The 27,988-nt window shown below is 37.7% G+C and overlaps 1 protein-coding gene across 5 annotated transcripts in view; it reads right to left on the reverse strand.

Moving 5' to 3' along the window:
- Positions 1–27,988, reverse strand: part of TASOR (transcription activation suppressor) — a 61,577-nt gene that overhangs the window by 18,644 nt on the left and 14,945 nt on the right. For 4 of the 5 annotated variants that reach the window (XM_047777191.1, XM_047777209.1, XM_047777180.1 and 1 more), the window contains exons 5-15: positions 27,661–27,752; positions 27,016–27,177; positions 25,018–25,142; positions 21,954–21,985; positions 20,807–20,912; positions 19,579–19,682; positions 19,395–19,498; positions 6,404–6,476; positions 6,243–6,314; positions 4,324–5,025; positions 572–978 (exon numbers count right to left, since the gene is read on the reverse strand). In XM_047777191.1, coding sequence (XP_047633147.1) covers positions 572–978; positions 4,324–5,025; positions 6,243–6,314; positions 6,404–6,476; positions 19,395–19,498; positions 19,579–19,682; positions 20,807–20,912; positions 21,954–21,985; positions 25,018–25,142; positions 27,016–27,177; positions 27,661–27,752 — 1,979 coding nt within the window. Of the gene's footprint in view, positions 1–571; positions 979–4,323; positions 5,026–6,242; positions 6,315–6,403; positions 6,477–19,394; positions 19,499–19,578; positions 19,683–20,806; positions 20,913–21,953; positions 21,986–25,017; positions 25,143–27,015; positions 27,178–27,660; positions 27,753–27,988 lie in introns of those variants that run through there. The other variant, XM_047777219.1, reaches the window with a different exon arrangement.

Here is a 27,988-nt window from a genome sequence, read left to right on the forward strand (position 1 = left end):
ACAGCCACTTCTTAGGCAGGGAAGATGGAGGGAATTAGGCTACTTCTCAGTTAATTCATCAGTACTCTAAGCATGAACCATAAACAAACTGGACTGCCTGTCAAGCAAGGCTGAGAGTCACCTCAAGAGGTAATGCTAAAGGCCACTCATTTTCCATTGCATCAGAAATAAAAAGTATTTAACCTTGTTTCTAACTGGTGCACTGACTTTGGTTATCAGCCTCACCTAAGGGTTCTGGTACTGCCAACAGAAAGTCAATGTTTTGTGGATTCAATTTTATTATGAAATGAGAGACAATTAACTCCTCATAAGCCATTCTTGACAGACTCTTTGGCTTTCGCTTTATCACAATAGATAAATCTTAAGACTATACATAAAGCTATAAGCAGGATGGAATTTATCCTTTTGTAACAAGGATAATTTAGAAATACTAACCTCTACAGACACTATTACTGAAATGTATACCTTATTTCCTACTGAAAAGGAAAAACAACTCATTGAAGTACACTCACATTCTCCCATTCACATATGCATTCATAAAAACAAAGATAATCAAAAGACATATGCTTACGTCTTTCAAATGTACTTTATGGTCAGTTCCTACTTCACTGGTAGAAACAGCAACAGGATATTTTAAAGATAATGTATCGATTTCTAGCAATGGGCTCTTAGTATCCCTAAAATGTGCATTTTCAATTTTTGCACAAGTCGGCTGCTCATATTCTTTCTTATCCAGGCTAGAGTTCAACTCATAATCATGCTTTGGCCTCATCTCTTCACAGGCATCATCAGAGCTCAATCCTAGGGCTTTGTTGACTGTGTCTGTCAGGGATGCATCAGAATGGCGTGCATTTGCTAGCGTTTCTGACAGCCAATTAAACAACCTATGGATGTCAGCAATGCTGGAGTTAGAGCTATCCTGCTGCTGCCGTCTCAAGTCAGCATCATGCCCAAGTGAGCCAATAGGCTGTGAAGACTCTGAAGGGAAAAGAGAAAGAGCTATGTCTTACAGTTCAGAAGGCAAGCATAAATTATATAAATTACCATATGACATTTATAAGAAGGAACTCAAACCACCTGCTTAGAGTTTACAAGTACAACCATCTCTTACTTTACAAACGACCAGTTCTACAATTCTGCACAAAGGACAAAATTCCCATTAATTGAAGATTTATTTTCATCATGATTTGAAAATTCTATTAATGGAGAAATGAGCTCAAACATCATGTTGGTAACATGGATGATATATAAATAACTGTATTATAGTTACCTTAAACTCTACCACCAAAATCCCAAAACAAACCAGGTGCTTGACAACAGATATAGTACCTGTTACTGTTTTGCAAAATGTTAGAGGACAGTATGCAGATTACACTTATATCTACTGAAAAAAATAAAAACAACAAAAATCTGTAACTTAGTTTGATTTTAATCTTTCCATAACATTTCGTACTTAATATACTGGCTAACCTTCTTAAAATGTGTAAGCCTTATCTTAAATGACTAGATGACTTAAATCATAACAAAGCAGAGATACTAGAGGTACAAAATCATCCTGAAGTAATCTACATCAAACGTGGATTAAGAACAAAAACCTCAAGTTTCCACTGTGGCTCAGTGGTAACAAAACCGACTTGTATTCATGAGGATGCAGGTTTGATCCCTGGCCTCACTCCTTGGGTTAAGGATCTGGCAATACCATAACCTGTGATATAGGCTGCAGATGCCACTCAGATCCCACATTGTTGTGTCTGTGGTGCAGGCCAGCAGCTGTAGCTCCAATTCAACCCTAGCTTGGGAATTTCCATACGCCGTGGGTACAGCCCTAAAAAGACACATATAAAGAACAACAAAAAGCAGTATAAGAGAAAACAGGTTAAACATGGCTGCATGCAGGTATAAATCTGAGTAATCTGCACCACCAATATATTTAAAAACTTGCAAAGAGAGGAGACATTCAGAAAAGCATGTGTTTTAATGGTGAAGGAGAGTAAAGCCAAGATTTCCAATTCAGGTAGTATATATAGTATATATTCAGGTAGTATATAGTATACAGAAAGCAAGACAACAGATTTGGAGCTAATGAAAAATGTTCTATATAGTGGAGTGGTGGTAATACAGCTATCAAGAACTTCATTAAACTGTGCACTTAAAATGTATACATTGTATAAATCATACCTCAAAAAGCTGATGTTAAAGGGGTAGAGGAGACAGAAGACTATCTTCTAATAAAATGAGTGGGCTCACCACCAAATCAAGATTAGGATATTTTACAAGTTAGAGTCCAACCTTTAAATTCTACTTTTATTTATTTATTTTTTGTCTTTTTGTCATTTCTTGGGCTGCTCCTGCGGCATATGGAGGTTCCCAGGCTAGGGGTCGAATCAGAGCTATAGCCACTGGCCTACACCAGAGCCACAGCAGCACAGGATCCGAGCCACGTCTGCAACCTACACCATAGCTCATGGCAACGCCGGATCCCTAACCCACTGAGCAAGGCCAGGGATGGAACCCGCAACCTCATGGTTCCTAGTCAGATTCATTAACCACTGAGCCACGACGGGAACTCCTAAATCTCTACTTTTAGAATCAGAAATAAACTGTGCAAAATGACTAGAAACAAACACAGGTGAGCAAACCTGGATATATGAGACTGTCACTAGTTCTACTTTAACCTATTTACCCCTTCTCCCCTTCCTCATTTGTCCTTCGGTCTATTAGAGCAAGCATGGCTTTCCCCACATTTTAATTACTGATGAAGTCTGATTTCTACTCATAGGTACTTCTTCACGTATACAAACTGGTCACTTATCAGCTAAAGTGGTGCCAAAATTCAAGTATCTCACCTATTATATACCCAGGAAACATAGCTAAGTTTAGGAACAATGCTTTACATCAATCAGAAATGAGTTTAAACATGGGTCACTGAACTACAAAATTTCAGGTAGTTGTTTAACTTCTCTGAGAAGCTACATACACTTAACCAGCCACACCACTATTGTGAACAGCATCTGTAAGATAAGGACAATGTTTACCACTCAAGAACCAAATAAGTCTATACATATAAAGCACCTAGCACATAGTAAGCACTTAACTCTCAAGACCCAGGTCAACAATGCAAGACAGTATGGTTCAGTATGAACCTGTACTCAACAAGTTCAAGTTCAGCACAGAACAGAAATTCAGCATAAGCTAAAGGAGACAAAAACCACCAAGGAGCAGAGCAGCCAGAAAGCTAAGGAAGTATCTGAACTGCAAAGATAGGAGGCTTAAAAGAAATGAAAAATGCTTTCAGGAAAAAACAATGAGAAGTAAAGGGCTTACCATGACATATTCTGAGAAGAGCGCTTTAACCCAGGAGAGTGGGAAACATGGCTACGCAGGCTAGACATGGCCAGCCTTGAAAAACCAATAGAGAAGCTGAGATTGGTGGCAAATTGGCAAAACAATACTGAGAAGAACATGATACTGAAATTAGTGTCAGAACCTAGAAAGGCCACCCAGCACACTGGCAAGGATAAAACATTCGAAAGAAAAAGAGAACACAGGTCAAGTAAAGAAAAAAGTTACTGAAAAGAACAGCACTGTCAAATAGAACTTACTGCAGATGGACTTTTTAGATGGAAATGTCCTCTATCTGTGCTATTCAAAACAGTGGTGTGGCTACTGAAATGTAGCTGATACAATTCAGAAAGTTAACTTTTATTTCACTTTAATTTAAACCTAAATAACATATGGCTATGGCTACCATATTAGATAGTGCAGGAAGAAAGGAAATAGAGTAGAGTAGATAACTGAGGAAACAAACATAGACTGCTGAGAACAGTGTAATAAGGCACTAACCTAGTCAGTTCTGAGACATGCAGAGTTTGAAAACGTGAACAAAACTGCTTAGTAAGAAAAAGAGGAATACACGTAAATGAATAAGTGTGGCTATTCACAAAACTTTTCTTTTTTTGGTCTTTTTAGGGCCATACCCACAACACATGGAGGTTCCCAGGCTGGGATCTAATCGGAGCTACAGCTGCCAGCCTACACCACAGCCACAGCAATGCCCGAACCAAGCTGCATCTGAGATCTACACCACAGCTCATGGCAATACCAGATCCTTAACCCACTGAGCAAGCCTGCATCTTCAGGGATGCTAGTCAGGTTTGTTAACCACTGAGCCATGATGGAAACTCCTCATAAAACTTTTTATAAAATTTCCTCTGGACTGACTCTCAGGCCATAATTTGCAAACCCTGTACAGGAGAAAGGACAGAGCTACTATGTTTTAGGCTGTTACTGTTATACTATAAAAAAGCAATTCTGGTATTTTACCTTCATACAGATGGTAATTTTCAGATAAATTACTGGTTTTGGCGAGCTTTCTCATATTTTCAGGTAGATCCTCAAGCTTCCTTTTCAGGACAGTTCTGCTTCTCTTATCTTCTGTGTCTGAGTCCCCACCCACATTTTTTTTCCTACACTGAATTAAATTAATCAATTCTTTGACTCTATCCTTATCATAATCCAAAGAGTGAGATGACTTCTGCTTTCCAGGTGTAACAGTTTCACCCCTCGAGTTATTTCGTTTTCCAAATTTCATTTTTGTACCATTCACCTCTTCTTCTTGGCCATCATAATCTGAAAGTGGACTGAACTGCTGAAGTTTTCTGTTTTCTTCAAATAACTCTTTTAACTTATAAATAGGTAGCTGATACATTTCAGGCCGAAAAATATAGGTATGCAAACAATTATCAATATGGGATTTATTTTTTGGAGCTGAATATAAGAATTTTTTATCATCTAATCGTGAAGTATATGGAAACATGATAAACTCTCGTTTACCTGAACCAAAACCTCGCTTAAAAAATTCACTTACATACTTTTCAACAACAGAATGAAAATTTATGGTATTTATATTTTTGAATTCCTTTCGATATTGAATCAAAGCAAACTGTAAAAACTGAGTTATTTTTAGTACATCTGGCATGTTTTCATGTCTCTCCTGTGGTGTTGCATTGGTAGAACCTTTCTGTGCTATTAAAAAAAAAAAAAGAAAAAGGCAAACCATGTTAGCAATCAAGAAACTAGTCAAGAACAGATCTACATATCATCAAGGCAATGTAACAACATCCATACATTAATGGTGCACTCAACCAGTATATACCTTAATATATGTATACGTGAACAACATGCTTCTAAGCTAAGCCCAGGAGCCTAAAATGGGTCATTAAGAAACTAAAACATAAAAATTGCAGAAGGTATTTTTAAAGGGAAAAATACCTGCCCACTGAAGATTATCATCTCCTACTGTCCCTAGGCATCAACTGGTGGCAAGCAAAATATAAGGAAAAATAAAGAGGCAAGACAAGACCTGAGGCTCATAGCAAGATAGTCCTGCAAATGATACCAAAGTCACTCCTTCCTGTTGTAACCTAACAACTTTAACTTTACATGAACTCTTATCCCAATGAGCAGATCTGTAGGTACTAAGTGGCTACAATTGAGAATCCCATTTTTAGTCTAACCTAACAGTGAAATCTACTAGTGAGAACTTTACCTTAATAAAATATTAAAGTTCCTTCTCAGAAATGGTTAATTTTCTAATTTTCACGGTGAAAATTCTTATGAATTTTGAATGGCCTAATATTTAACCTAACATATGATACACCTATACTTGCTAAATTTTGCTAAATTTGAATGCAAAAATAAGCTGAAAAAGTCATATACTAGTAATATAAACCCTGAAAAACTAAGTTATAGTACTGTAACAATTACAATCAATGTTTACTTAGTGAAAACAATGACAGAACCAGAATTTTAAAGTCATATAATTTGCATTTTATATTGCTAACACTTCTTAATGGCCCTATTAGTTCCCAAAACAAGATGCAAGAAATAAAAAAATTTAGTCAATTATCTGGAAATTTTCTTTCTTCCTTCCTTCTTTTTTTTCTTTTAAGAGCCACATCTGCAGTGTATGAAGTTCCCAGGCTAGGGGTCAAATTGCAACTGCAGGTGCCGGCCTATGCCACAGCAATGCCAGATCCGAGCTGCATCTTCAACTTAATGCCGCAGCTTGTGGCAACACTAGGGATCCTCAATCCACTGAGTAAGGCCAGGGGATTGAACCCACTTCCTCATGGATACGAGTTGGGTTCTTAACCTGCTGAGCCACAATAGGAATTCCTGGAAATCTTCAATAAAATGTAGGTATCTATGAGTAACTTGACTTAGATATTCAAATAACTTACAAGTAACTATGCCTCTAGGTTCTTGAAACAAAAACAAAGCATGTAAGACTCGAGACTTGGCAGTTTGATGTTCTAAAAAAAAAAAAAACTTAATTAGCAATATGTTTTAATGTTTCAAAAGTTAAAAGCGAATTATAAAAATTAAAGAGAAGATCACCTACCATATGGAGGAACCATTTGACAAGGAGAGAGAAGAAAAAGGTATCCTCGGTCTCCCAAAGGTTTAACAAGAACCTGCATTTTTGGAAAAAAGTTGAATCTGCTTTATTGTTCACTATAAGGCAGATACATGCAGTTTTTACTTATTATAAAGAAAATAAAAAGGTTTTGATCATCTTCTTAGGACAATTACTGCTACTGAATTAGTTAAAAAACTCCACCAACTCCGCTGATTTAACAGGATTCCAATCAATTAAGAATTCCTTAGTTTTCATAACTTTGAAAGAATTCTACATAACTGTTAGATCAACTTGCCGATTCTTCCTTGAAGCTAAAAGACAAGACCCAAACAAAGACTTCAAATATTTTCTTCAGCAATTCAAAAGACATGTAATTAATTTCCAAGGTGGGTATTGGATGTTGGAGATATGACACAAAGCTGCTTTTCAAGAGCTCAGGCTAATCTCAAATGAAATGTGTTCCTATAATCTAATTCTTCACATATTTAATGAATCTTTTACATGTAAGGCAATTTGCCTAATGAGAAAGAGTTATCTACTTGAAAGACAAGCAGAACAATATCCTTGACTAAAATAATAACTGGGTAGCAATAGTAACACAAGAATGATCAGTAATTACTTAAGATAGGAAAGGTCTTGGAAAGATTTACAAAGCAAAAAAAGGGGAAAATTCAGTTAGCTTATGGTTGGAAAACATAGTGAGAGTGTATTGGAGGTGGATTTTTGAAGGATGGGTACATCGCCAAGGGACTAAGATTGTGGGAAAGACATTTCTGTAAGGGCAACACTGGAGTTCAGTGCCCAGCAGGTTAAAGATCTGGAGTTGTCAATACTGTGGCTTGGGTCGCTGCTGTGGCACAGGTTAAATCCCTGACCCACAAACTTCCACAGGTTGCAGGTATGGCCAAAAAGAAGACCAAAAAGGTGAAAAAAAAAAAATAGTGGCAACATCAAGAGCCAAAGCAGAGTTATAACATGATGGATAGTTTGCAGGCATCAGAGTACTTACGAATGGCCATGGGTGAGGAGAGAATAAGAGAAACATGTAAGATAAGTCCAGAAAGACAGACCATGGACTAGATTATAAAATGACAAGAATGCCAGATTAGCCAGGAATGCCCTTGAGACCACACCCTTTTAAGCTGGAGTGTTTTCCCTAAAAAAAAACGAAAAAAACTTGACAGCAAGCACTGTGCAAGAGGGGGAAAGCAAACAATGTAATGCAAAGAACTCAGTTCGAAGACTGATAAATAGTTCAAAATATTTTTTAGATTAAACAAGAGGGCAAGTTAAAGAAGTGAACATAGGCAGCTTAACACAAAAGGATATCTGGACTCTGAAAGAAAACTTGTTCTACCTAAATTCCTTTTAAACAATTCTAGTAAACAAAGTCTTGTAAGAACCAATAATTAAAGGACTCAGGGTGACTATGCTACCAATTTACATATAATAAAAACATCGTTTGAACACCCAAAAATAAGGTGTACAGTGCATCTGCAAAATTTGTGCTTCAGACTCAAACACTTTTGTCTGAGCTGTTTTATATATCATATCCCTTTTAATATTCTGCCCAACTCTTGGTTTGTCAGAAAAGTTGGTAGACATGAGTAAGAGCTGCATGTTTGTGGTTGCTGAGAAAAAACAATTACACTATTTCTTCCCAACCACTCCAAATATCAGGTTTTTTAAAACCCACTGGCTTTAGTGGCTTAAAGATGCTAGATCCCTAAGGGGACTCAGTGTCCCCAGAGACCCAAAGAAGTCAGGGAATCTAATACCCAGAAACAACACGCAGGCAGACAGAAGCCCTAGCAGTAATTAATATCTGTGGCCTTGCCCAAAGAAATACTTTCAATCCTACAGAACAGGAACAGCTATGAACTCTGTACTCCTGATGTCTCTATTTATTGCCATTTACTGTTTCCTTCTCCCTTAGAAAACAGTATTAACCCAGTCTGTGGATTTATATTACTGGATTCTACTTTTTTTGGCTTTCCAGATAACATTATAGGTAATATGGTACAATCACAAAAACAAACTGAAAATATAAAATACTAAGCTCAAAATCTTAAGAAATAAGCTACCCTAAGTGAGATTAGGCAAAAACAACATATTCAAATACACAAGGGCTACAGATGCAATACATAAATGTAATATACATTTAAACAGGTATGAAATGTTTAAAAAAATGTGGCAGAAAATGAAAAGATGTTCACACAAAAACTGGTATACAAATGTTCACAGCAGCAATGCCCTAATAGCCAGAGTGGAAATAATGATGAAGGGTCAAGCAAAACATGGCATTACCCATACAGTGAAATAAAAGACTGATACCTGCTGTAAGGACGGACTTCAAAAAGTATTAGTGGTTGCTAGGGACTAAGGAGAGGATGGAACGGGGAGTGGATGCTTAGTGGATATGAGGTTTCTTTACATGATGATGAAAATATTCTGGAATAATATAGTGGCAATGACTGCACAACAATGTAAATCTATTAAAAATCACTTAACTGTACGCTTTGAAAAAAACTTTTCTTCTTTTTTTAGGGCCGCACCCACGGCATACAGAGGTTCCCAGGTTAGGGGTTGAATCGGAGCTACAGCTGCCAGCCACAACCACAGCAATGTGGGATCCAAGCCTCATCTGTGACCTGCACCACAGCTCATGGGAATGCCAAATCCACGACCCACTGATCGAGGCCAGGGATCAAGCCCACATCCTTGTGGATACTAGTTGGATTCGTATCTGATGCACAATGTGAACTCCATTACTGTACACTTTAAAATGGGAGTTCCCATCATGACTGTGGCATTGCCATGAGCTGTGGTGTAGATCACAGATGCAGCTCAGATCCCATGTTGCTGCAGCTATGGCGTAGGCCAGCAGCTACCACTCTGGTTCGCCCCTAGCCTGGGAACCTCCATGTGTCATGTGCGTCACCCTAAAAAGACAAAAAAGAAAAATTGGCTAAAATGATGAATCAATTTTTAAAAATAGCAAGGAATATCAGAACATAAGCTCTACCTCCTAGAAAAGTACCTGGCACATAACAGGTGCTCAATAAATGTTTCTGAAAGAATTAATGAAAATCTCTTTTAAAAAGGGGTCAGGAAGATCTCAAAAAGAAGTAAAGCTTTTAGAAATGAAAAATATTTTCTGTGAAATTAGAAACTCAACGACTGGATTAAACAGCTAAAGACAGAATTTGTAAGCTAGAAGATAGCTATCATGAAATTACTCAGAATGCAGTGCAGATAAACAAGGCAGTAAACACAAGAGGTTAACAGACATGAGGAACGAATGAAAAAGTCTGACATACGATCCTTCAGAGTCCTAAAAAGCAATCAAAAGAGAATGGACGAGAAGTACAGAGAGATGATGACTAACAATATTTTAGAAATAAAGATATATAACTCCACAGATATGAAAAGACAATATATACCAAGCTGGATAAATAAGAAATCTACGTGTAGGTATTTTTAATGTAATGGCAAAACCACAAAGTTTAAAAAAAGCAACCAGATGGAGTTCTCTGGTGGCCTAGCAGTGAAAGGATCTGGTGTTGTCACTGCTATGGATGGTGTCACTACTGTGGCATGGGTTCGATCCCTAACCCAGGATCTTCCACATGCCGCAGGCACATCCACAAAACAAAAGACAAGATGACCTATACAGAAACAACCATTAGACTAAGCACAGATATCTCAACAAAAATAAAAACCAGAAGGAGTTCTGTGATGCAGCAGGTTAAGGATCTGGCATTGTCACTGCAGCAGCTTGGGTCACTGCTGTAGGGCGGGTTCGATCCTAGCCCACAAGTTTCCATGTGCCATGGGAATGGAGATTAAAAAAAAAAAAAAAGCCAGGAAATACTGTAGTATATACAAAGTTCTAAGAGAAATAGCTATCAACCCAGAATTGTGTTTCCGGGGTCTACTAAAAAACACATTTTTCTTTTTGGAGTTCCCTGGTGGCCCAGTGGTTAAGGATCTGGTGTTATCACTTCTGTGACTTAGGTCACTGCTGTGGCACAGATTTGATCCCTGGCCCAGGAACTTCCAAATGCCACAGATGTAGCCAGAAAAAAAAAAAATGCACATTTTTCATAAATACAGAGGGAGCATGTATAAAAACTGACCATAGTGGTTTTAAATCAAATTTCAATAAATTTCAAATAATTATCTGTTCTGATTTCAATGGAATTAAATTAGAAGGGGAAAAAGTATTCTCATACACTTGGAAATTAAGAAATATACCTCTATATCATGTGTCAAAGTGGAAATCATAAGGGAAACTAGAAACTACTTAGAACTAAATAATAATGCAAATACTACATATTAAAACATGTAGAAGAGTTCCCACTGTGACACAGTGGGTTAAGAATCCAAATGCAGTAGCTTGTGTTGCTGCAGAGGTGTGGGTTCAATCCCCAGCCAGCTACAGTGGGTTAAAGAATCTGGCATTGCTGTAGTTATGGCAGAAGCTGCAGCTGTGGCTCAGATTCAGTCCCTGGCCCAGGAAACTTCCATATGCCATGGGTGCATCCATTGAAAAAAAATTTTTTTAAAGTGGAATACAACTAAAGCAGTACTTGTAACTCAAAATTCACTGATGATTTTTCTAACATAAAGTCCAAAATGAATAAATAAATAATCCCCCCCCCAAAGTAGACTAAAACTAAAGGCTAAAACTAATAAAATAGGAAAACAAAGGTACAACTGAGGGTCAAAACCACTTTGGTTCTTAAGACTAACAAAATCAACAAACCTCTGATGAATAGGACTACTAAGAGACAGCATAATGAAAATACTACATGTAAAAGTGCTCACAGTAGCTATTAAAATGATTAAATAATTCTAGTCCGATAAATTTAAAGACATAGAAGAAATGGACAATTTTGTAAAAAACAAAACAAAAAACCAACATATCCAAATTGACCCAAGAAGAAATTAAAAAAACTGACCTATTTTTTAAAAAATTGAATCAATACTTTAAAATCACCCATAAACATCTTAAAGGCTGTTTTGCAGTTAAGTGCAACACAACATCCAAAGGACAGATTGTTCTCATCATATATATATATCCATTTTTGCAAAATGAGGAAATACTACCTAAGATTCTGAGAAGCTAGTCTAACCTTGCTACAAAAACTAAATAAGGACAATACCAAAGGAAAAAGTGTAGGTCAATCTCATTCATCATCTCAGATACAAAATTCCTAAAAAAAAAAAAGTCATACAGCAAACCAAGTATATTTTAAAAGTGGGGGAAGGTATTCTAAACCAGGAGCAAAAGAACAGTTTAATACTGAAAAAAAAAAAGATAAATAAAATTCATCTTATTAAGTTTACAGGATAAATACTATGTGTGATAGTAAATTTTATGTGTCAATTTGACTGAGCCACAGGGTGTCCATACACTTGGTCAAACTTTATTCCAGGTGTTTCTGAGGGTACTTTTTGGATGAGTTTTATATATAAACAAATATACGGATAGACTGCGTAAAGTAGGTCACCCTCTCCAAATGTGGCTGAGTCTTATCTAACCAGTTGAAGGTGTGATTAAAACCAAAGGGTGACCCTTCCTGGAGTAAGGGGAAATTCCTTCTGCCTGTCTGCCTTAGAGCTGGAACACTGGTTTTTCTCCAGCCTCTCAACTCAAAGTGAAACATTAGCTCTTCCTGTCTCAAGTCTGCCAGCCCTTAAAATGGAACCATCACCTCTCCTGGGGTCTCCAGCCTGCCAACTACAAATACTGAGGCTTTTCAGCTTCCATAAAACTGTGTTAGACAATTCTTTACAATAAATCTCCTTCTATGTTTACACAGTTGACCCCTGAACAATGTGAGGGTTAGTGGAACATCTATGCAGTTGAAAATCGGCACAGAACTATAATTGGCCCTCCACATCCACAGTTCCACATCCAAAGATCCAACCAATCATGGATCATATAGTACTGTAGTACATGTTTACTGGAGGAAAAAAAAAAAAAAATTGTTCAAACGGTCTTGCACAGTTCAAACCAACTTTGTTAAAGTATTGACTGTATATCCTACTGGTTCTATTCCTTTGGTGAACCCTAATATAATATACCATGTAACCACTCGATTAAATTAAAAAAAAAAATCAGTAAAATTCAAAACCGATTTATTGTTTAAAAAATAAGAAAAAATTTTAACTGATAAAGACACCTATAAAAATTCTAGTGCAGGAGTTCCCGTCGTGACGCAGTGGTTAACGAATCCGACTAGGAACCATGAGGTTGCGGGTTCGGTCCCTGCCCTTGCTCAGTGGGTTGAGGATCCGGCATTGCTGTGAGCTGAGGTGTAGGTTGCAGACTCGGCTGGGTTCCTGAGTTGCTGTGGCTCTGGCGTAGGCCGGTGGCTACAGTTCCAATTCAACCCCTAGCCCAGGAAACTCCATATGCCACAAGAATGGCCCAAGAAATGGCAAAAAAAAAAAAAAAGAAAAAAGAAAAGAAAAGAAAAATTCTAGTGCATACTTGCTACCTAGTGGTTAATGTTAGAAGTATTCTCTTGAAAATCAAGAAGGTTGCCTACAATCACAACATTATACTAGAGGATCCTAATGTGTATATGTATGGCTGAATCACTTTGCTATACAGCAGAAATACAACATTAGAAATCAACCATACTTAGATAAAATTAAATTAAATAAACCAAAGATCATATAGAAATACCAAACTGCCAGAAGCACCAAAAAGACATAAAAAGCATAAATATTAGAGAGAAAAAAACAAAATAATGTTGCTCCCAGATAATGAAATCTAAATAGCAGCGTTTTCGTCATGGTACAGAGGATATGAATCCGACTAGGAACCATCCATAAGGTTGCGGGTTTGATACCTGGCCTCGCTCAGTGGGTTGAGGATCTGGCGCTGCCGTGAGCTGTGGTGTAGGTCGCAGATGAGGTTTGAATCTGGTGTTGCTGTGGCTCTGGTGTAGGCCAGCAGCTACAGCTCTGACTCAACCCTTAGCCTGGGAACCTCCATATGCTGTGGGTGCAGCCCTGAGACAAAAAAAATAAGAAGAAATCTAAATAGCAATCCCAAACAATGTACAAAAATGAACAAATTATTCAAATTTCATATACTGATCTGACATTAAATCAATATAAATATACATATATTGATATAAATATCAATTACATCTCTATATATACAATGAACAAAATGTACAGAAATGGAAAATACTGTTTACAACGGCATCAAAGAAAATAAGATGCCTAAGGACAAAACTGACAAAAAATGAGTAAGACTTGTATCCAGAAAAAATACAAAACTCTTGTTAAAAGAATATCCTAAAAAAGTAAAGAGATGATCTTGTTCATGGATTATACAGTATCACAAAGATGTCAATCCTCTCAAAGATGGTATACAGATTTAATACAATTTCAATAGGGTGTTTTTTTGGGGGGGGGGTTGGGTTGAGGGGGACTAACAAGCTTATTCTAAAATTTGTTGAAAAAAGCAAGCTGATTTTTAAATTTTCGGGGGGGGGGGGGAGCGGGGAAGAGGCTCAATCTCAAATAGTGAACACTCCTAAAAAGGATGAATAAAGTGGGGGCAATTTGCCCTACCTGATATCAAGACTTCTTAGTGGAGAAAGGATGGAACATTCAGTAAAATGGTTCAGGAACAACTTGTTATTCATATTGGGGAAAAAGTGAAGTTGGATTCCTATATTATATCACACAAAAATAAAAAACAATACATATACATTTTTTTTTTAAGATTTAAGTGCCAAAGGCAAAATCACAACACATTTAAAAAAAAAAAAAATACAGAGCAGTATCTCTAAGACCTAAAGGCAAGTGAAGAGAAGTCACAAACAGTGCTTAACATTCAAGCAGATAAATTCAATTACATGAAAGTCACGAACATCTATTCTTCAAAAAAAACACTGAATAAAGTAGACAGGCAAGCGTAAATTATGACAAAATTATAGCACACAGCTGAGTATTAGTTCCCAAAATACGTATGAAAGTCCTCAAATCAGTAAAAAAAAAGAAAGACAAGCCACTCTATAATGGAACATAATCTGTAAAAACAGTCACTATGCTGTACGCATGAAACTAACACAATATTGAAAATCAACTATACTTTACTGATAATAAACATAAGCCACTCAAAAGGAAAAACAGGCAGCTGAACATTAAAAGATATAAATTTATGAAGGGAAGATCAACTCATCATATGGCAAGAAAATAAAACTTAAAAGTCACAGTAAGATACCATTTTATACCTACCAGTTGGGCAAGATTTTGCTAAAATCTGACCATACCAAGTAATTATGAGGATGTGAATTAGTGGGAACTTGCTGGTACTAAAGGTATAAATTGGTACAACTTGGAAGTTCCCATTGTGGCTCAAGCAGTAACAAGCCCAACTAGTATCCGTGAGGATTTGGGTTCCATCCCTGGCCTCACTCAATGGGTTGGGGATCCCGCATTACTTTAGCTGCAGTATAGGCCGGCAGCTGTAGCTCTGTTTCCACCCCTAGCCAGGGAACTTCCAAAAGCCGCAGGTGCGGCCTTAAAAAGCAAAATAATAATAATAATAATAATAAATTGGCACAACTCAAACAATATGGCCTTATCTTGTAAAGCCAGTCATACATTATGATTCAGTAATTTTACTTGCAGATAATAAATCTAATATACTGGATATATACCTGAGAGAAAACTACCTCATACATGTGCACCAGGAGACACACAGAATGTTCACATCAGGAACAATATTTGAATTTAGGGATATCTCTCATACTTTTGCTTGTATTAAAATCAGTTTTAAGAGTTAATCTTGGAGGAGTTCCCGTCGTAGTTCAGCAGCTAACGAACCTGAGCAGCATCCATGAGGACACAGATTCGATCCCTGGCCTCACTCAGTTGGTTAAGAATCCAGCGTTGCTGTGAGCTATGGTGTAGGTTGCAGACATGGCTCGGATCCTGTATTGCTGTGGCTGTGGTGTGGGCTGGCAGCTACAGCTCCGACTGGACTCCTAGCCTGGGAACCTCCATATGCCTCAGGTGTGGCCCTAAAATGAGAGAAAGACCAAAAAAAAAAGTTAATTTTACCAAAAAAACAACCAAAAGAGAACTCAATATAATTTTACCTATTTTATAAATCTCCCTCTGGAAAAACAAATTCTCTGAACACGGTGTCCTGCAAATAAGCCCTAACCTTTTGACATGCATAAACATATACAACATAAAGACAGGGAATGTTTGCTTTCATTTCCCCGAGAAATATCTCTCTCTTTCACATACCTTAAGAATTATATCTGGGAGTTCCCCATCATGGCTGAGTGGTAAGGAACCTGACTAGTATCCATGAGGACTCGGGTTCAAGCCCTGACCTTGCTCAGTGGGTTAAGGATCCAGTGTTGCCGTGAGCTCTAAGTGTAGATCGCAGACACGGCTTGGACCCAGCGTTGTGGTAGGGTTGTGGTGTAGGCCGGCAGCTACACCTCTGATTTGACCCCTAGCCTGGGAACATCCATATGCTGCAGGTCCTGCCCTAAAAAGACAAAAAATTTCAAAAATTTAAAAATAAACTTAAGTTATATATATTTAAAAGAATTAGATCTGTTGCCAACTATCTAGTTAATTGCTCTGATCCAAAAGGATAGTTAAATTTCTCATATCTTCAAAGTGCCAAGTGAGTACACAGACGGTTACAGTATAGATTCTTAGGCTAATAAATCCAATGTGCCAGGAAGATTGGAGAGCTATCTCCCGAGGTATTTAAGAAAAACGAATGAGAAGTTCTTTTGTGGGTTAGACATCACTGCAATACCTTGGGTTGCTGCTGTGGCACAGTGTGATCCTTGGCCCAGGAACTTCCACATGCTTTGGGTGTGGCCAGCAAAGAAATAAGAAGAGCAAGGAGTTCCCACTGTGGCTCAGCAGGTTAAGGATCCAAATAGTATCCATGAGGATTCAGGTTCGATCCCTGGCCTCACTCTGTGGGTTATGGATCGGGCGGGCTGCGGTGTAGGTCACAGACATGGCTCGGATCTGGCGTTTTATGGCTGTGGCACAGGCCAGTAGGCGCATCTCTGATTTGACCCCTAGCCTGGCAACTTCCATGTGCCTCTCAGGTACAGCCCTTAAAAAAATAAAATAAAATAGGAACGAATGAGTTCTGGGAACTTGGAAATGTCTCTTTAGGTCTAAGAAGGCTAAATGGCTCCTAAGGAGATTCTATTTATTCACCAAAGGGTTGGAGTTAATGTTCATTACATTTCAAGGAGACCTTTTTAAGAACAGAGGGAGATAGCTGCCTCCTTCCCATTATTAGCAAAGAAAAATAATAATTTTTCCTCATCCTTCGTCTAGGGTAACTGATCCGAGTCTCACTGCATTGCCCTAAGGGTAGGAAATGGGGCAAAGAGCCAAGATATTTATTACTTACTATGAGGTATTCACTAAATCAGTCTCTGATCCAGAACATCTCCTGTGTGTATTCGGGATAAAATTAACAACCCAAGAGTCCCCAGTGCACCTCCCATTATGACAACTATGAACAAAGTAGCTATAGTTAGAATAATTCCCAAAGAGGATTGCAGGAAAGAGGGTAGGTACAAAAAACACACTGATTCAGGGTTCCCGTCACGGCTCAGCAACCTGGGAACTTCCATATGCCACAGATGCGGCCCCAAAATGGCCAAAAACAAAAAAACAAAAACAAAAAAAACCAACCACACACTGATTCATTAGATGTGCGTAATGGCTGGATCCTTGTGGAATTTCCGTGTACTCTAAGATCCAGGATCTTACTCTGCCTTCTTGATTCTGGCAGGACCCAGTCCTCCACAAACCTAATATTAACACTTGCTCAGGTGAAGAACAAAATGCCAGTATCCTGATTCTCACTATTTGAAATTCAACAGATACTGTAATTTTCTGATAGACTCGTCACTGTTACTCAAAAGTGATAAATCCACTCTCTAATTTCCCTGAAATTCAAGAACCAAAGAGATCTGGATCCAAACCTACTACCTAAACTTTCATTTTATGAACTCAGGAATTGAAAAGATTTTGATAATGAGGAATACTTGCATTTAGACAAGCTTTTGGAGAGAAACAAGAAACATAAATATAAAGGTACATTCAGGAGTTCTGGCTGTGGTACAGCAGGTTAAGGAGCTAGTGCTGTTTCTGTGGCAGCTCAGGTTCAATTCATGGCTGCAACTCAGATTTGGTCCCTGTCCTAGGAACTTCCACATGCCACAGGTGCAGCCAAAAAAAAAAAAAAAAGTTAGTAGGAGTTCCCATGTGTTGTGGCAAGTTAAGGATCCAGCACTGTCATTGCAATGGTTTGCATCACTGTTGTGGTGTGGGTTCGACCCCTGGCCTGAAAACTTCTACATGCCGCGGGCATGAACCCCCTAAAAAATATTGCCAGGTGTCTATAAATTCCTTAGTGTACACACTCTGCCTACAAATTTATTACATAATTTGACTCTCCTATCTATAAATGATGGATTGGTTAAGCAAGTATATATGCATACAATGAAATTCTGTATTGCCATCTGTGAAGTTACGGGTTCTGAAAATCACTGATAGAACTCTCCATTTGATGCCCTGGAAACTGAGGCTCAACAAGGTGAGAAGTAAAAAGAAGCCAACTGTTTAAAATTTATATAAATGACACACTTATGCAAAAAAACTTTTCTCCCTCTCTACTAGAATTTCTTATCAACATTTAAACATGAGCTCACCCAATTTTGTTAACAGAAACCTTGGAATATCCACTCTCCTCTGCAATCGCCTCCTCTCCTTCGGCTAAACTATACATATTAGCATCACATACTCATTTTCCATTCATTCCTGAATCCATCACAATCTGATATCTGACCAGTAGTCTGTCTACCCAAACTAGAAATACTATCTAATAAATCAGTTACTACCTAATTCTTATTTTTACTTTTTTTTTTTTTTTTTTTTTTTTTTGCTTTTTAGGGCCGCATCTACAGCATGTAGAAGTTCCCAGGCTAGGGGGTCCAATTGGAGCTACAGTGGCCGGCCTATGCCACAGCCACAAAGAATCCAAGCCATGTCTGCTACCTACAACACAGCTCACAGCAATGCCAGATCCTTAACCCACTGAGTGAGGCCAGGGATCGAACCCACAACCTCATGGTTCCTAGGTGGATTGTTTCCACTGTGCCACGACGAGAACTCTCCCAGATACTACCTAGTTCTTAAATCAGTCTCTTCTTTGTCCTTTCTCATCTAACCTACAATTCCCCTCTAAAGTAATAGTTTCCTATCTCATCTCCCCCTTTAACTCATTCTCATTCTCTTCAGAGTAACCAAGGTCAATTTTCGAAACAGATCTGATCATGTTACATACACAATCAAAACTTCACTCCACTCTTTAAATCCACTGCTACAGGATGAAGCCCTCTCCAAACATTTGAGCACCTGAATGACACAGCAGAAAACAGCCCCCTACATATTTTTCTAGCCTCATGTTTTACCACTTTCCTGCATCTACTCTAGTGTTCTTTTATCCTTTCAACCTAATCAAGTGCATTGTTCCTTTTGAATCTTCAAATATGACACTGTCTCTACTCGAACAAACCACACCTATCTGAGTAACTCTATCTCATGATCCAGGAAGACAGAGTATCTTGTCTCATTCTTTACTAAAACTATACATCCTGATAAAAACATGATAATCAATAAATAGTTGTTGACCATCAGTCATAAAATACAGTAAGATACTTCATGGGGAAGACTGGCCTCTACAGACCATCTAGTGTCATGGCTAAAAAGAAAAGTACCAGAGGCCACAGTAAAATTAACTAAATGGCAGCAACTAAGACAGAGGAGACCGTGCAGTATTTTCAGAGGCAAAAATGAAAGAAACTTAAATATTATAATCACTTATTTGTATGCCTATTTCTAAGGGAGAATAAGGAACATTTTAAAACCTTTCACTCACAAGTTTTTCTTTCTCTAGTTTTTGCAGCAAACTTTCCATGTTGCTTCCAATTCTTGTCTTTTCTACAACTTCATAAAGGCTGCAATACATTCCATTCTTCAAAACTGACATGAGAAAAAATACAAAGTAAATACTCAAATCAAGTCTGCTTCTTATATATTTTAGTAAAATTAAATTAATTTACCTTCATTTGGACCTAAGTATGTTTCCTTATAAAACAGTGCTGGAGGGATTTTCTGTTTCAGATGATCAATACTCATAACTGTTTCAACATCTAACTTCTCAGGACTGAAAGAAAATTGAAAAGGCATATTTGCCTTACCTGTATTTTTAACTCTAGCAATGTCATCTCTCTCTTGCTCACTCACTCTTTCTCACACACACAGACACATACACAAAGAATTATCTAGATAGAATACAGAAGAATATATTTACTAACATCATACCTGATATTTGATATGGGACATTAAGAAATATATACAGGTAGCTACTAGACAGCCTGGCAATATTACCAACCTTCCATCTTTAAGCCAGAAGCTAATCCAATAGGCCAATTTTACTAACCACAAAGGATAAAAAGTTGTCATTTTATTGAAGACAATTCAAGTATGAACAGTCAAATTAATTTTCAATCACTTATGAGGGTCCATAATGTTTACTGTGTTGGTAGCAAAAGATCATTTTTATTTTCTATTTATTTATTTTTTGCTTTTTAGAGCCACACCTGTGGCATATGGAAGTTCCCAGGCTAGGGGTCAAATCAGAGCTTACAGCTGCCGGCCTACACCACAGCCTCAGCAATGTCAGATCCAGACTACATCAGCAACCTACACTGAAGCTCACAGCAATGCCAGATCCTTAAACCACTGAGTGGGGCCAGGGATGGAACCCAAATCCTCGTGGATACTGGTCGGGTTCATTATCGCTGAGTCAAGATGGGAACTCCCAAAAGGTCATTTTTAAATCTTTCTATTCCAACATAGATTGCACAGGATTAAATACAGCCTATAAATTTTAACTCACCACATAAAGCTGTTTCCAACAAAGAATCAATAACTTTTAAGTCTATCATGTTCAAATTGCTAAATGAAAAATGTATCTAATTAGGACAATACTTTAATAAATCACTTTTAATATTTACAATCAATTAAAAAAAAACTTATGCCATAAATGTGTATGACTATTTAGCCCATCTGTAAATGAAGACAGATGGGCTGAGGGCTCATTTTGCCAATTAAGTTTCCAAAGTTACCAAAGTAATGTTTTTTAAAGCAAACCAGTATTTATATTTAGGTTCTTACACACCAAAGTCAAATTCCAATGGAAGAAAAAGTAATTAGGAAAAAGAAAATTTAACTATAAGAAAGAGATCAATAATTAGCAACCACTAATTGCTATTTTCTTATACTTACAGCTTGATAGGCAAAAAAGCACGAGTGGCTGACCTCAGAGAAATATAACACAAAAGCTTTCCTTTATTCAAAAGTTGTCCTTTCCACAATGTGTAGTTAAATTTTTCTAAATAAAAAGAATAATGATACAACTCAGCCTCTTGGAAGCCTTAGAAACAAATACATGTTAACTAGAAATAAGGGGAAAAACATTCAGAAACACAGGTTAAGTAGAACAATAAACACCAAAAAAACTCGCATTTCTGCATACAGAGAATTCAAATATTACAAATTTTTGCTTCAGGTATCTTTCCCCCTACAAAATTATCCACAGGAAAAAGAGTAACAAATTTGTCTAAATGTCCTCTCTGTACCAGAAAGCTGAGGAGCAAAGACAATACTAAAACTGCCCTGCCCCTCTTACTTCCTGCAAAGGAGACTATATTCGGCCTGGTTAACTACACGAATCCCTCACAAAGTCTTATAACAGCCACTGGAGCTCTTTACACTGTGGAGAAACTTGAAGATACAAAAAGTCAATACTGGTTTTTTTTTTTTTTTTTTTGGTCTTTTGTCTGTTGTTGTTGTTGTTGTTGCTATTTCTTGGGCCGCTCCCGAGGCATATGGAGATTCCCAGGCTAGGGGTTGAATCGGAGCTGGAGCCACCGGCCTACGCCAGAGCCACAGCAACGCAGGATCTGAGCCGCGTCTGCAACCTACACCACAGCTCACGGCAACACCGGATCGTTAACCCACTGAGCAAGGGCAGGGACCAAACCCGCAACCTCATGGTTCCTAGTCGGATTCATTAACCACTGCGCCACGACGGGAACTCCTCAATACTGTTTTTAATCTTCTCTCTCTTCTAAATCCTAAACCTGACGTATTTAATACTTTTAAAAGGCTGAGTTGTGATGAAACCTATTTTATTTTTTACTTTCATCATCCAAAGTGCTAAAACTTTTTGGTCTATTCACAGCACTAGCAGATTCTCAAGAGACCTTATGTTTGGATGACCAAATGTTGATACTATGTCAGAACATGGCCTCAAGCTTTCTCATATTTTACAGATTCTCATTCATTATAAAAATAAAACAATGTAGTTATTTTTTAATCTACATATTCTTTCAATTTATAAAACTAAAGAAAAGAAATGTAAGAATCTTACCTGTGTTTCTATCTGCATTAAAGCTGTTAGATCTACAAATAAATTTTTAAAAAGAAAAGATGAGATATTACTGATTGCTAAACATACAAGTTAACATTCAGAACCTTGATAGAAATGCTATTTTTAATGACATACTCAAACAAGAGAATTAAATCCTTTCCTCCAAGTATGAAGAACAAATTACTTACTACAACATTTAATAAACCCAAATCTATTTGGAAAAACCAAAATTACTTACTTGGCTCAAATTATCATATTTGTCCAAATTTAAAGGAATTTTTTTCCCCAAAAATAGCCATCAGGAGAGAATGGTCTCCATCAATTACTCTACTTGGTGATGACGTTCAAAGAAATAGCCTCAATTATATTTAAATATGTTCATTCATCACTCAAATATTTACTAAGCTCCTATTACTTGCCAAGCACAGTTCTACATAACAGGATTACAAAACCCCTGCCTTCATAGAGTTTATAATCTCTTAAGGAAGAGAGATGACAATCAAAAAGTAAGTATATAGTTTACCAGATAATGACAGTTGTCATTGCTATAGAAATAAAAGGAAGAAAGAAACTAAGGGGATGGGGGTTTTAAAAAAAAAAAATCACAGAAGGCCTCACTGACAGTGTAGGTGTAATCTATGCAGTTAACTGAGGAATGAAGAAGAAATAGCATTCACAGCAACATTCAAGGTACAACAAAGATGTCCAATCAATGCTTATTTTAAATGATGTGGAGGGTCAACAGATGGAATCAAAAAGACAAAGAAAATTAACAATCATTATTCCTGGGGGTACAACCACATATTAAGTACTGAGTGTCTTTTAAAGATCACTACTGAGGGAGTTCCCATTGTGGCTCACTAGGTTAAGAACCTGACTAGTATCCATGAGGATAAGGATTCGACCCCTGGCCTCACTCAGCAGGAGCTGGTGTTGCTGTAAGCTGTGGTGTGGGTCACAGATGCAGCTCAGATACTGCATTGCTATGGCTGTGGTGTAGGCCAGCAGCTGCAGCTCCGATTCAGTCCCTAGCCTAGGAACTTCTATATGCCACAGGAGTGCCCCCCCCCAAAAAAAATCACCGTTGAAAGGCACTATAGTAAATGTATCATGGGGATCATGGGGCCAGCAAAAAACACATAAATAAATAAGAAATAAAAGAAAAAATGATAACTGCAGGATTTTTTTTCTTTTTTTAGGGCCACACCTGCAGCATTTGGAAGTTCCCAGGCTAGGAGTTGAATCAGAGCAGCAGCTGCCAGCCACAGCCACAGCCACAGCCACACTGGATTCAAGCCACATCGGCCACCTCAGTGCAGCTTGCAGCAACATCAGATTCTTAACCCACTGAGCGAAGCCAGGGATCAAACCTACATCCTCGTTGGTACCAGTCAGGTTCTTAACCCGCTGAGCCACAAGAGGAACTCCACAACTGTCAGGATGTTACATGAATCGATATTTGTGTATAGATGGTTTCCAAAGCTATTCACTGAACCAAAAAGGGGCTGGATCTCAACTTAAATGAAAACAATACAAACTGATCTGACAACGGATTTAAAAAAAGTTGTCCTCAAAGATATTAGTTTCATGAAATGTGGCTTTTTAAAATAGCAGTAATGGGAGTTCCCGTTGTGGCGCAGTGGTTAACGAATCCGACCAGGAACCATGAGGTTGCGGGTTCCGTCCCTGCCCTTGCTCAGTGGGTTAACGATCCGGTGTTGCCGTGAGCTGTGGTGTAGGTTGCAGACGCGGCTTGGATCCCGCGTTGCTGTGGCTCTGGCGTAGGCAGGTAGCTCCAGCTCCGATTCAACCCCTAGCCTGGGAACCTCCATATGCCGCGGGAGTGGCCCAAGAAATAGCTTAAAAAAATAAATAAATAAATAAATAAAATAGCAGTAATGGGGAGTTCCCGTCGTGGCTCAGTGGTTGACAAATCCGACTAGGAACCATGAGGTTGCGGGTTCCATCCCTGGACTTACTCAGTGGGTTGAGGATCCGGCGTTGCCGTGAGCTGTGGTGTAGGTTGTACTCGATGCTCAGATCCCGCGTTGCTGTGGCTCTGGTGTAGGCCAGTGGCTACAGCTCTGGTTAGACCCCTAGCCTGGGAACCTCCATATGCCTCGGGAGCAGCCCAAGAAAAGGCAAAAAGACAAAAAAAATAATAATAATAAAATGGGAGTTCCCATCATGGCTCAACAGAAACAAACCGACTAGTATCCATGAGGACTTGGGTTCGATCCCTGGCCTGGCTCAGTGGGTTAAGGATCTGGTGTTGCTGTGAGCTGTGGTATATGTTACAGATGTGGATCAGATCTGGCATTGCTATGGCTGAGGTTCCAAATTTAACTCCTAGCCTGGGAACCTCCATATGCTGCAGGTACAGCCCTAAAAAAGATGTTAGACAGATAGATAGCAGTAATTCTAAGTTGACAAATACTATGCACAACTTTAAACATGAATATTTAGTGTAAATAAGTAAATATTTAATTAACTGTTTCACTTAGAGCTCTGTAAATTTACATATTCAATTTTGCCAAACCATTTTCTGGAATCACCCCATGCGGGTGAAAAAAAGAAACTGCTTTGTATTTGGTCACCTTATATTATAACTTATAAGAAATCATCAATGGTATATACTTAACTCTGACTGGCAGTAAGGATCTCCTAAAAACTTATGAAAACTACCAATGCCTAGGCTCCTTCTGCAATATTTGATTTAATTAGTTTGAAATGGGGCTAAGGCTCTGTAGAAGCTTTCCATTTCCAGAGCTAATATACAAAATTTCACTTTTAAAAACTACATTTATGCAATTATGCAAACCCTTAATATCAGGGGGAAAAGGTTAACCAGTAAGGTTTATGTACATTTCAATGTTTGTCTTCACATGGTTTAAGTATCTCTCCTTTTAACTGACTTCTTAAAAGTCATCACAAGCAATCATGTACCTAATTAGTATCAGAAGAAGGAAAAAAATAAGAAAACCAAGTGTTCCTCCCAACTCAGCAGTGCAGGATATGGGATACAGTACCATTCTATATGTTGTCTAAAATGTATGAGTCTTACCTTGATGAAGGTATGAACTTCGGAGTTTGTATATCATCTTTATAAGTAAAAGACACAACTGCATATGGACATACGTGTCTTGGTCTTCTCCTTAGCTCATCAAAGCTATACTCATAAAAATAATACTAAAAATAAGAAAACGCAAAAGTAACTTCTTTAAGAAGGCAAGAAGTACAAAGTGGAATCTTCTATTTATCTGCCTGATTTTAGAGAAATACAACGTCATTTAAGTACCTTTAACAGAAAATATCTTTAAGCACTGCTTGTCAATTTAATTAAAATAATTTGCACTTTATATTCATTTTATGACATAAAATATTCTGCTTCTATGTTTATGTAAGATGTCAGGATACTAATAGGTATTCCAAGAGTTTACTTCTGAGGAGCTGACCACTGGAGATGTGCAACAAATTTCCATATGAAAATTAAACAAATGGAGCCTAAGCTCCCAGGTCAGCCCTGAAAACTAATTTGATAAAAAATAAAATACAAAGAACACAATCTCAAACATCCCTACCATTTTGTTCATTACTTCTAAAGAAAAACAGTCTTGACTCCAACTACAGACAAAGCAACAAAGGGGAGGTGGTAGAGATTACAAACATAGGTGACAAAGGCAGCTGGAACCTCTTCCTATTAGCCATCTGCCTCTCCCCTTCACTCATTCATAATATTCATTAGATTAGGATTTTCTGACCTGTAGTCTAGTGATTTTCATTAAAAAGAATGACTCCAGTTTATAAACAAAGCATTGTCCTTCAAAATCCATTCCCTTGGGAAACTAGTGATTTCAATAATGTTGCTATTGCTCTAAAAAATGCCTAGAATTTTTGGGAAACATCAAGCCAGTTAACTGGTCTTGCTAGAAAAACCAGTAATTACCTTATAGTTTTATTTTACATCTACCAATACTACTACTGTCCAGAAGGTAATCAAATGAATACAATTTTTGCTAAAAGCCCCCAACAATAGGGTTTTCCCAGTGAAATTATTCAAAAAGAAAGGAGGAAGAATAAATTCTATATTACGTAATAAAGTAAAAGTTAAGAAAGGAAAAAGAACAAAGGCCATTTCCAGGGAGGTTAGCACTACTGCTTTTCACTTAGAATCCATTTGCATATATCTGTTAAAAAGAATAACATCGCTTTATAGTCAAACAACATATAAAAACACGACAAAAATTCATCAATTATTACACTTTTAAGTATTAGTGTAGTTAACTCTAAATCAATTATATCTGAATGAAGCTTAAAATATAAATTTTAAGTTTGCATTTTAGAAAAATGCTAATAAAAATAGAAAGTAGCTATTAAATCAATAGTACGAAGTAATACGAATTAAGATCATTCAAGGGACATCAATTTTACCTTGAAGGATGAGAAATATTTTATTAGAAGGACCTTTCTAGGCCAGGAGAAACCAAGGCTTCAATAGGAAATGAGACTGGTGAGGGCAGCAATCATATTAACAGAAACAGGCTAGGAGTTCCCATCGTGGCTTAGCGGTTAATGAACCCTACTAGTATCCATGAGGATGTGGGTGGGATCCCTGGCCTTGCTCAACAGGTTAGGTTCCAGCGTTGCTGTAAAGCTGTGGTATAAGTCACAGATGAGGCTCAGATCTGGCGTTGCTGTGGCTGTGTAGCTCTGACTCGACCCCTAGGCTGGGAAACTCCATATGCTGCAGCCGTGACCCTAAAAAGAAAAAAACAAAAACAAAAAAACACTAGAGGTCACAGTCTACAGGCAGGGAGAGCTAGTTAGGCTAAGGATTCTGAATAATACTCTGAGGAGAGTCTGAGCAGAGTCATTGTATGTTTCTAAGCTTCCTCAGAAATACTGAACAGTGAGAATCACTGGCGTCTGGCAGAAGTAAGTGGAAAACTGGAGTCTAGGCTAGTGTGGTGGCAGAAGGAAATGAAAGGGAGACATTTACAAGAATTTAGTGACAAACTCATTGATATGAGGTCATAACACCAAAATGGATCCAGGCACCTACCTGAGTAAGTTCATAGGCTCTGTAAGCCAAAAGTGACGTAACTCTATTGGCATTCTTCGACACGTGACATTCATGCTTTGGTGTTGGGTCCAAAGCACTTTTATTTAACATAGAGTCCAAAGTTTTTACACCCATGGGGTCATATATACTCTTTATTTTACCCTAAAATAGAGAAAATGTTTTAAGTCCACCTAAACCTAATTACTGACTACATGACATTAATATTATAGAATACCTCTTCAAATATAGATCAACTGTAACAGTTTTTTCCCTTCGTATATGGCAATAAAGTAACACCCAACACTTTTACCAATATTGAAGCAGTAAGATAGCTAACAACAACAACAACAAAAAGGTGGGAGGGGACTATTTGAATTTAATACAAAGAAATATTGTATTCACAACGCTTCACTAGCTTAAGTGACATTATCAACATATTTCCTTCTTTCCTTTATTCTTTTCTTTGGAAAGGAGAACAAAGTTCAGTAAGCTCAGATCAAAGATAGCATATAAGTTTCAAAAGTATTTATATATATGAAACACAAGCAGGCACTGGTTTTAATTCAGTCAAACTCCTAAAGACAAGGTCAACTAAAATTCAAGTAAAATAGTCTTTGATATATGATATGCAGAAGTTGAAATTACCTTCATTATTTTAAATATAACAACATCGCCTACTGCACCTGCTTCCAAAGGATTGGCTTGCAATAAATCAGCATACCTAGAAAGATAGACACCTAGCAAAGAGTGAAAAATTAAAGATTTTTTACTTTTAATAAGGACACAAATACACAAAGTCCAAATGTTTAACCTAATTATAAGAGATCATGATACTTAAAAATATATATATAATGACAGCAAAGACAGCTGATATTTAACCAAGCAAAAATAAAACCAGAGGCGTTCCCATCGTGGCTCATTGGTAACAAGCCCAACTATTATCCATGAGGAAGCGGTTTCATGTCTGGCCTCA

Source organism: Phacochoerus africanus, chromosome 1 (genome assembly GCF_016906955.1).
Source record: "Phacochoerus africanus isolate WHEZ1 chromosome 1, ROS_Pafr_v1, whole genome shotgun sequence".
Lineage (NCBI taxonomy): Eukaryota > Metazoa > Chordata > Mammalia > Artiodactyla > Suidae > Phacochoerus > Phacochoerus africanus.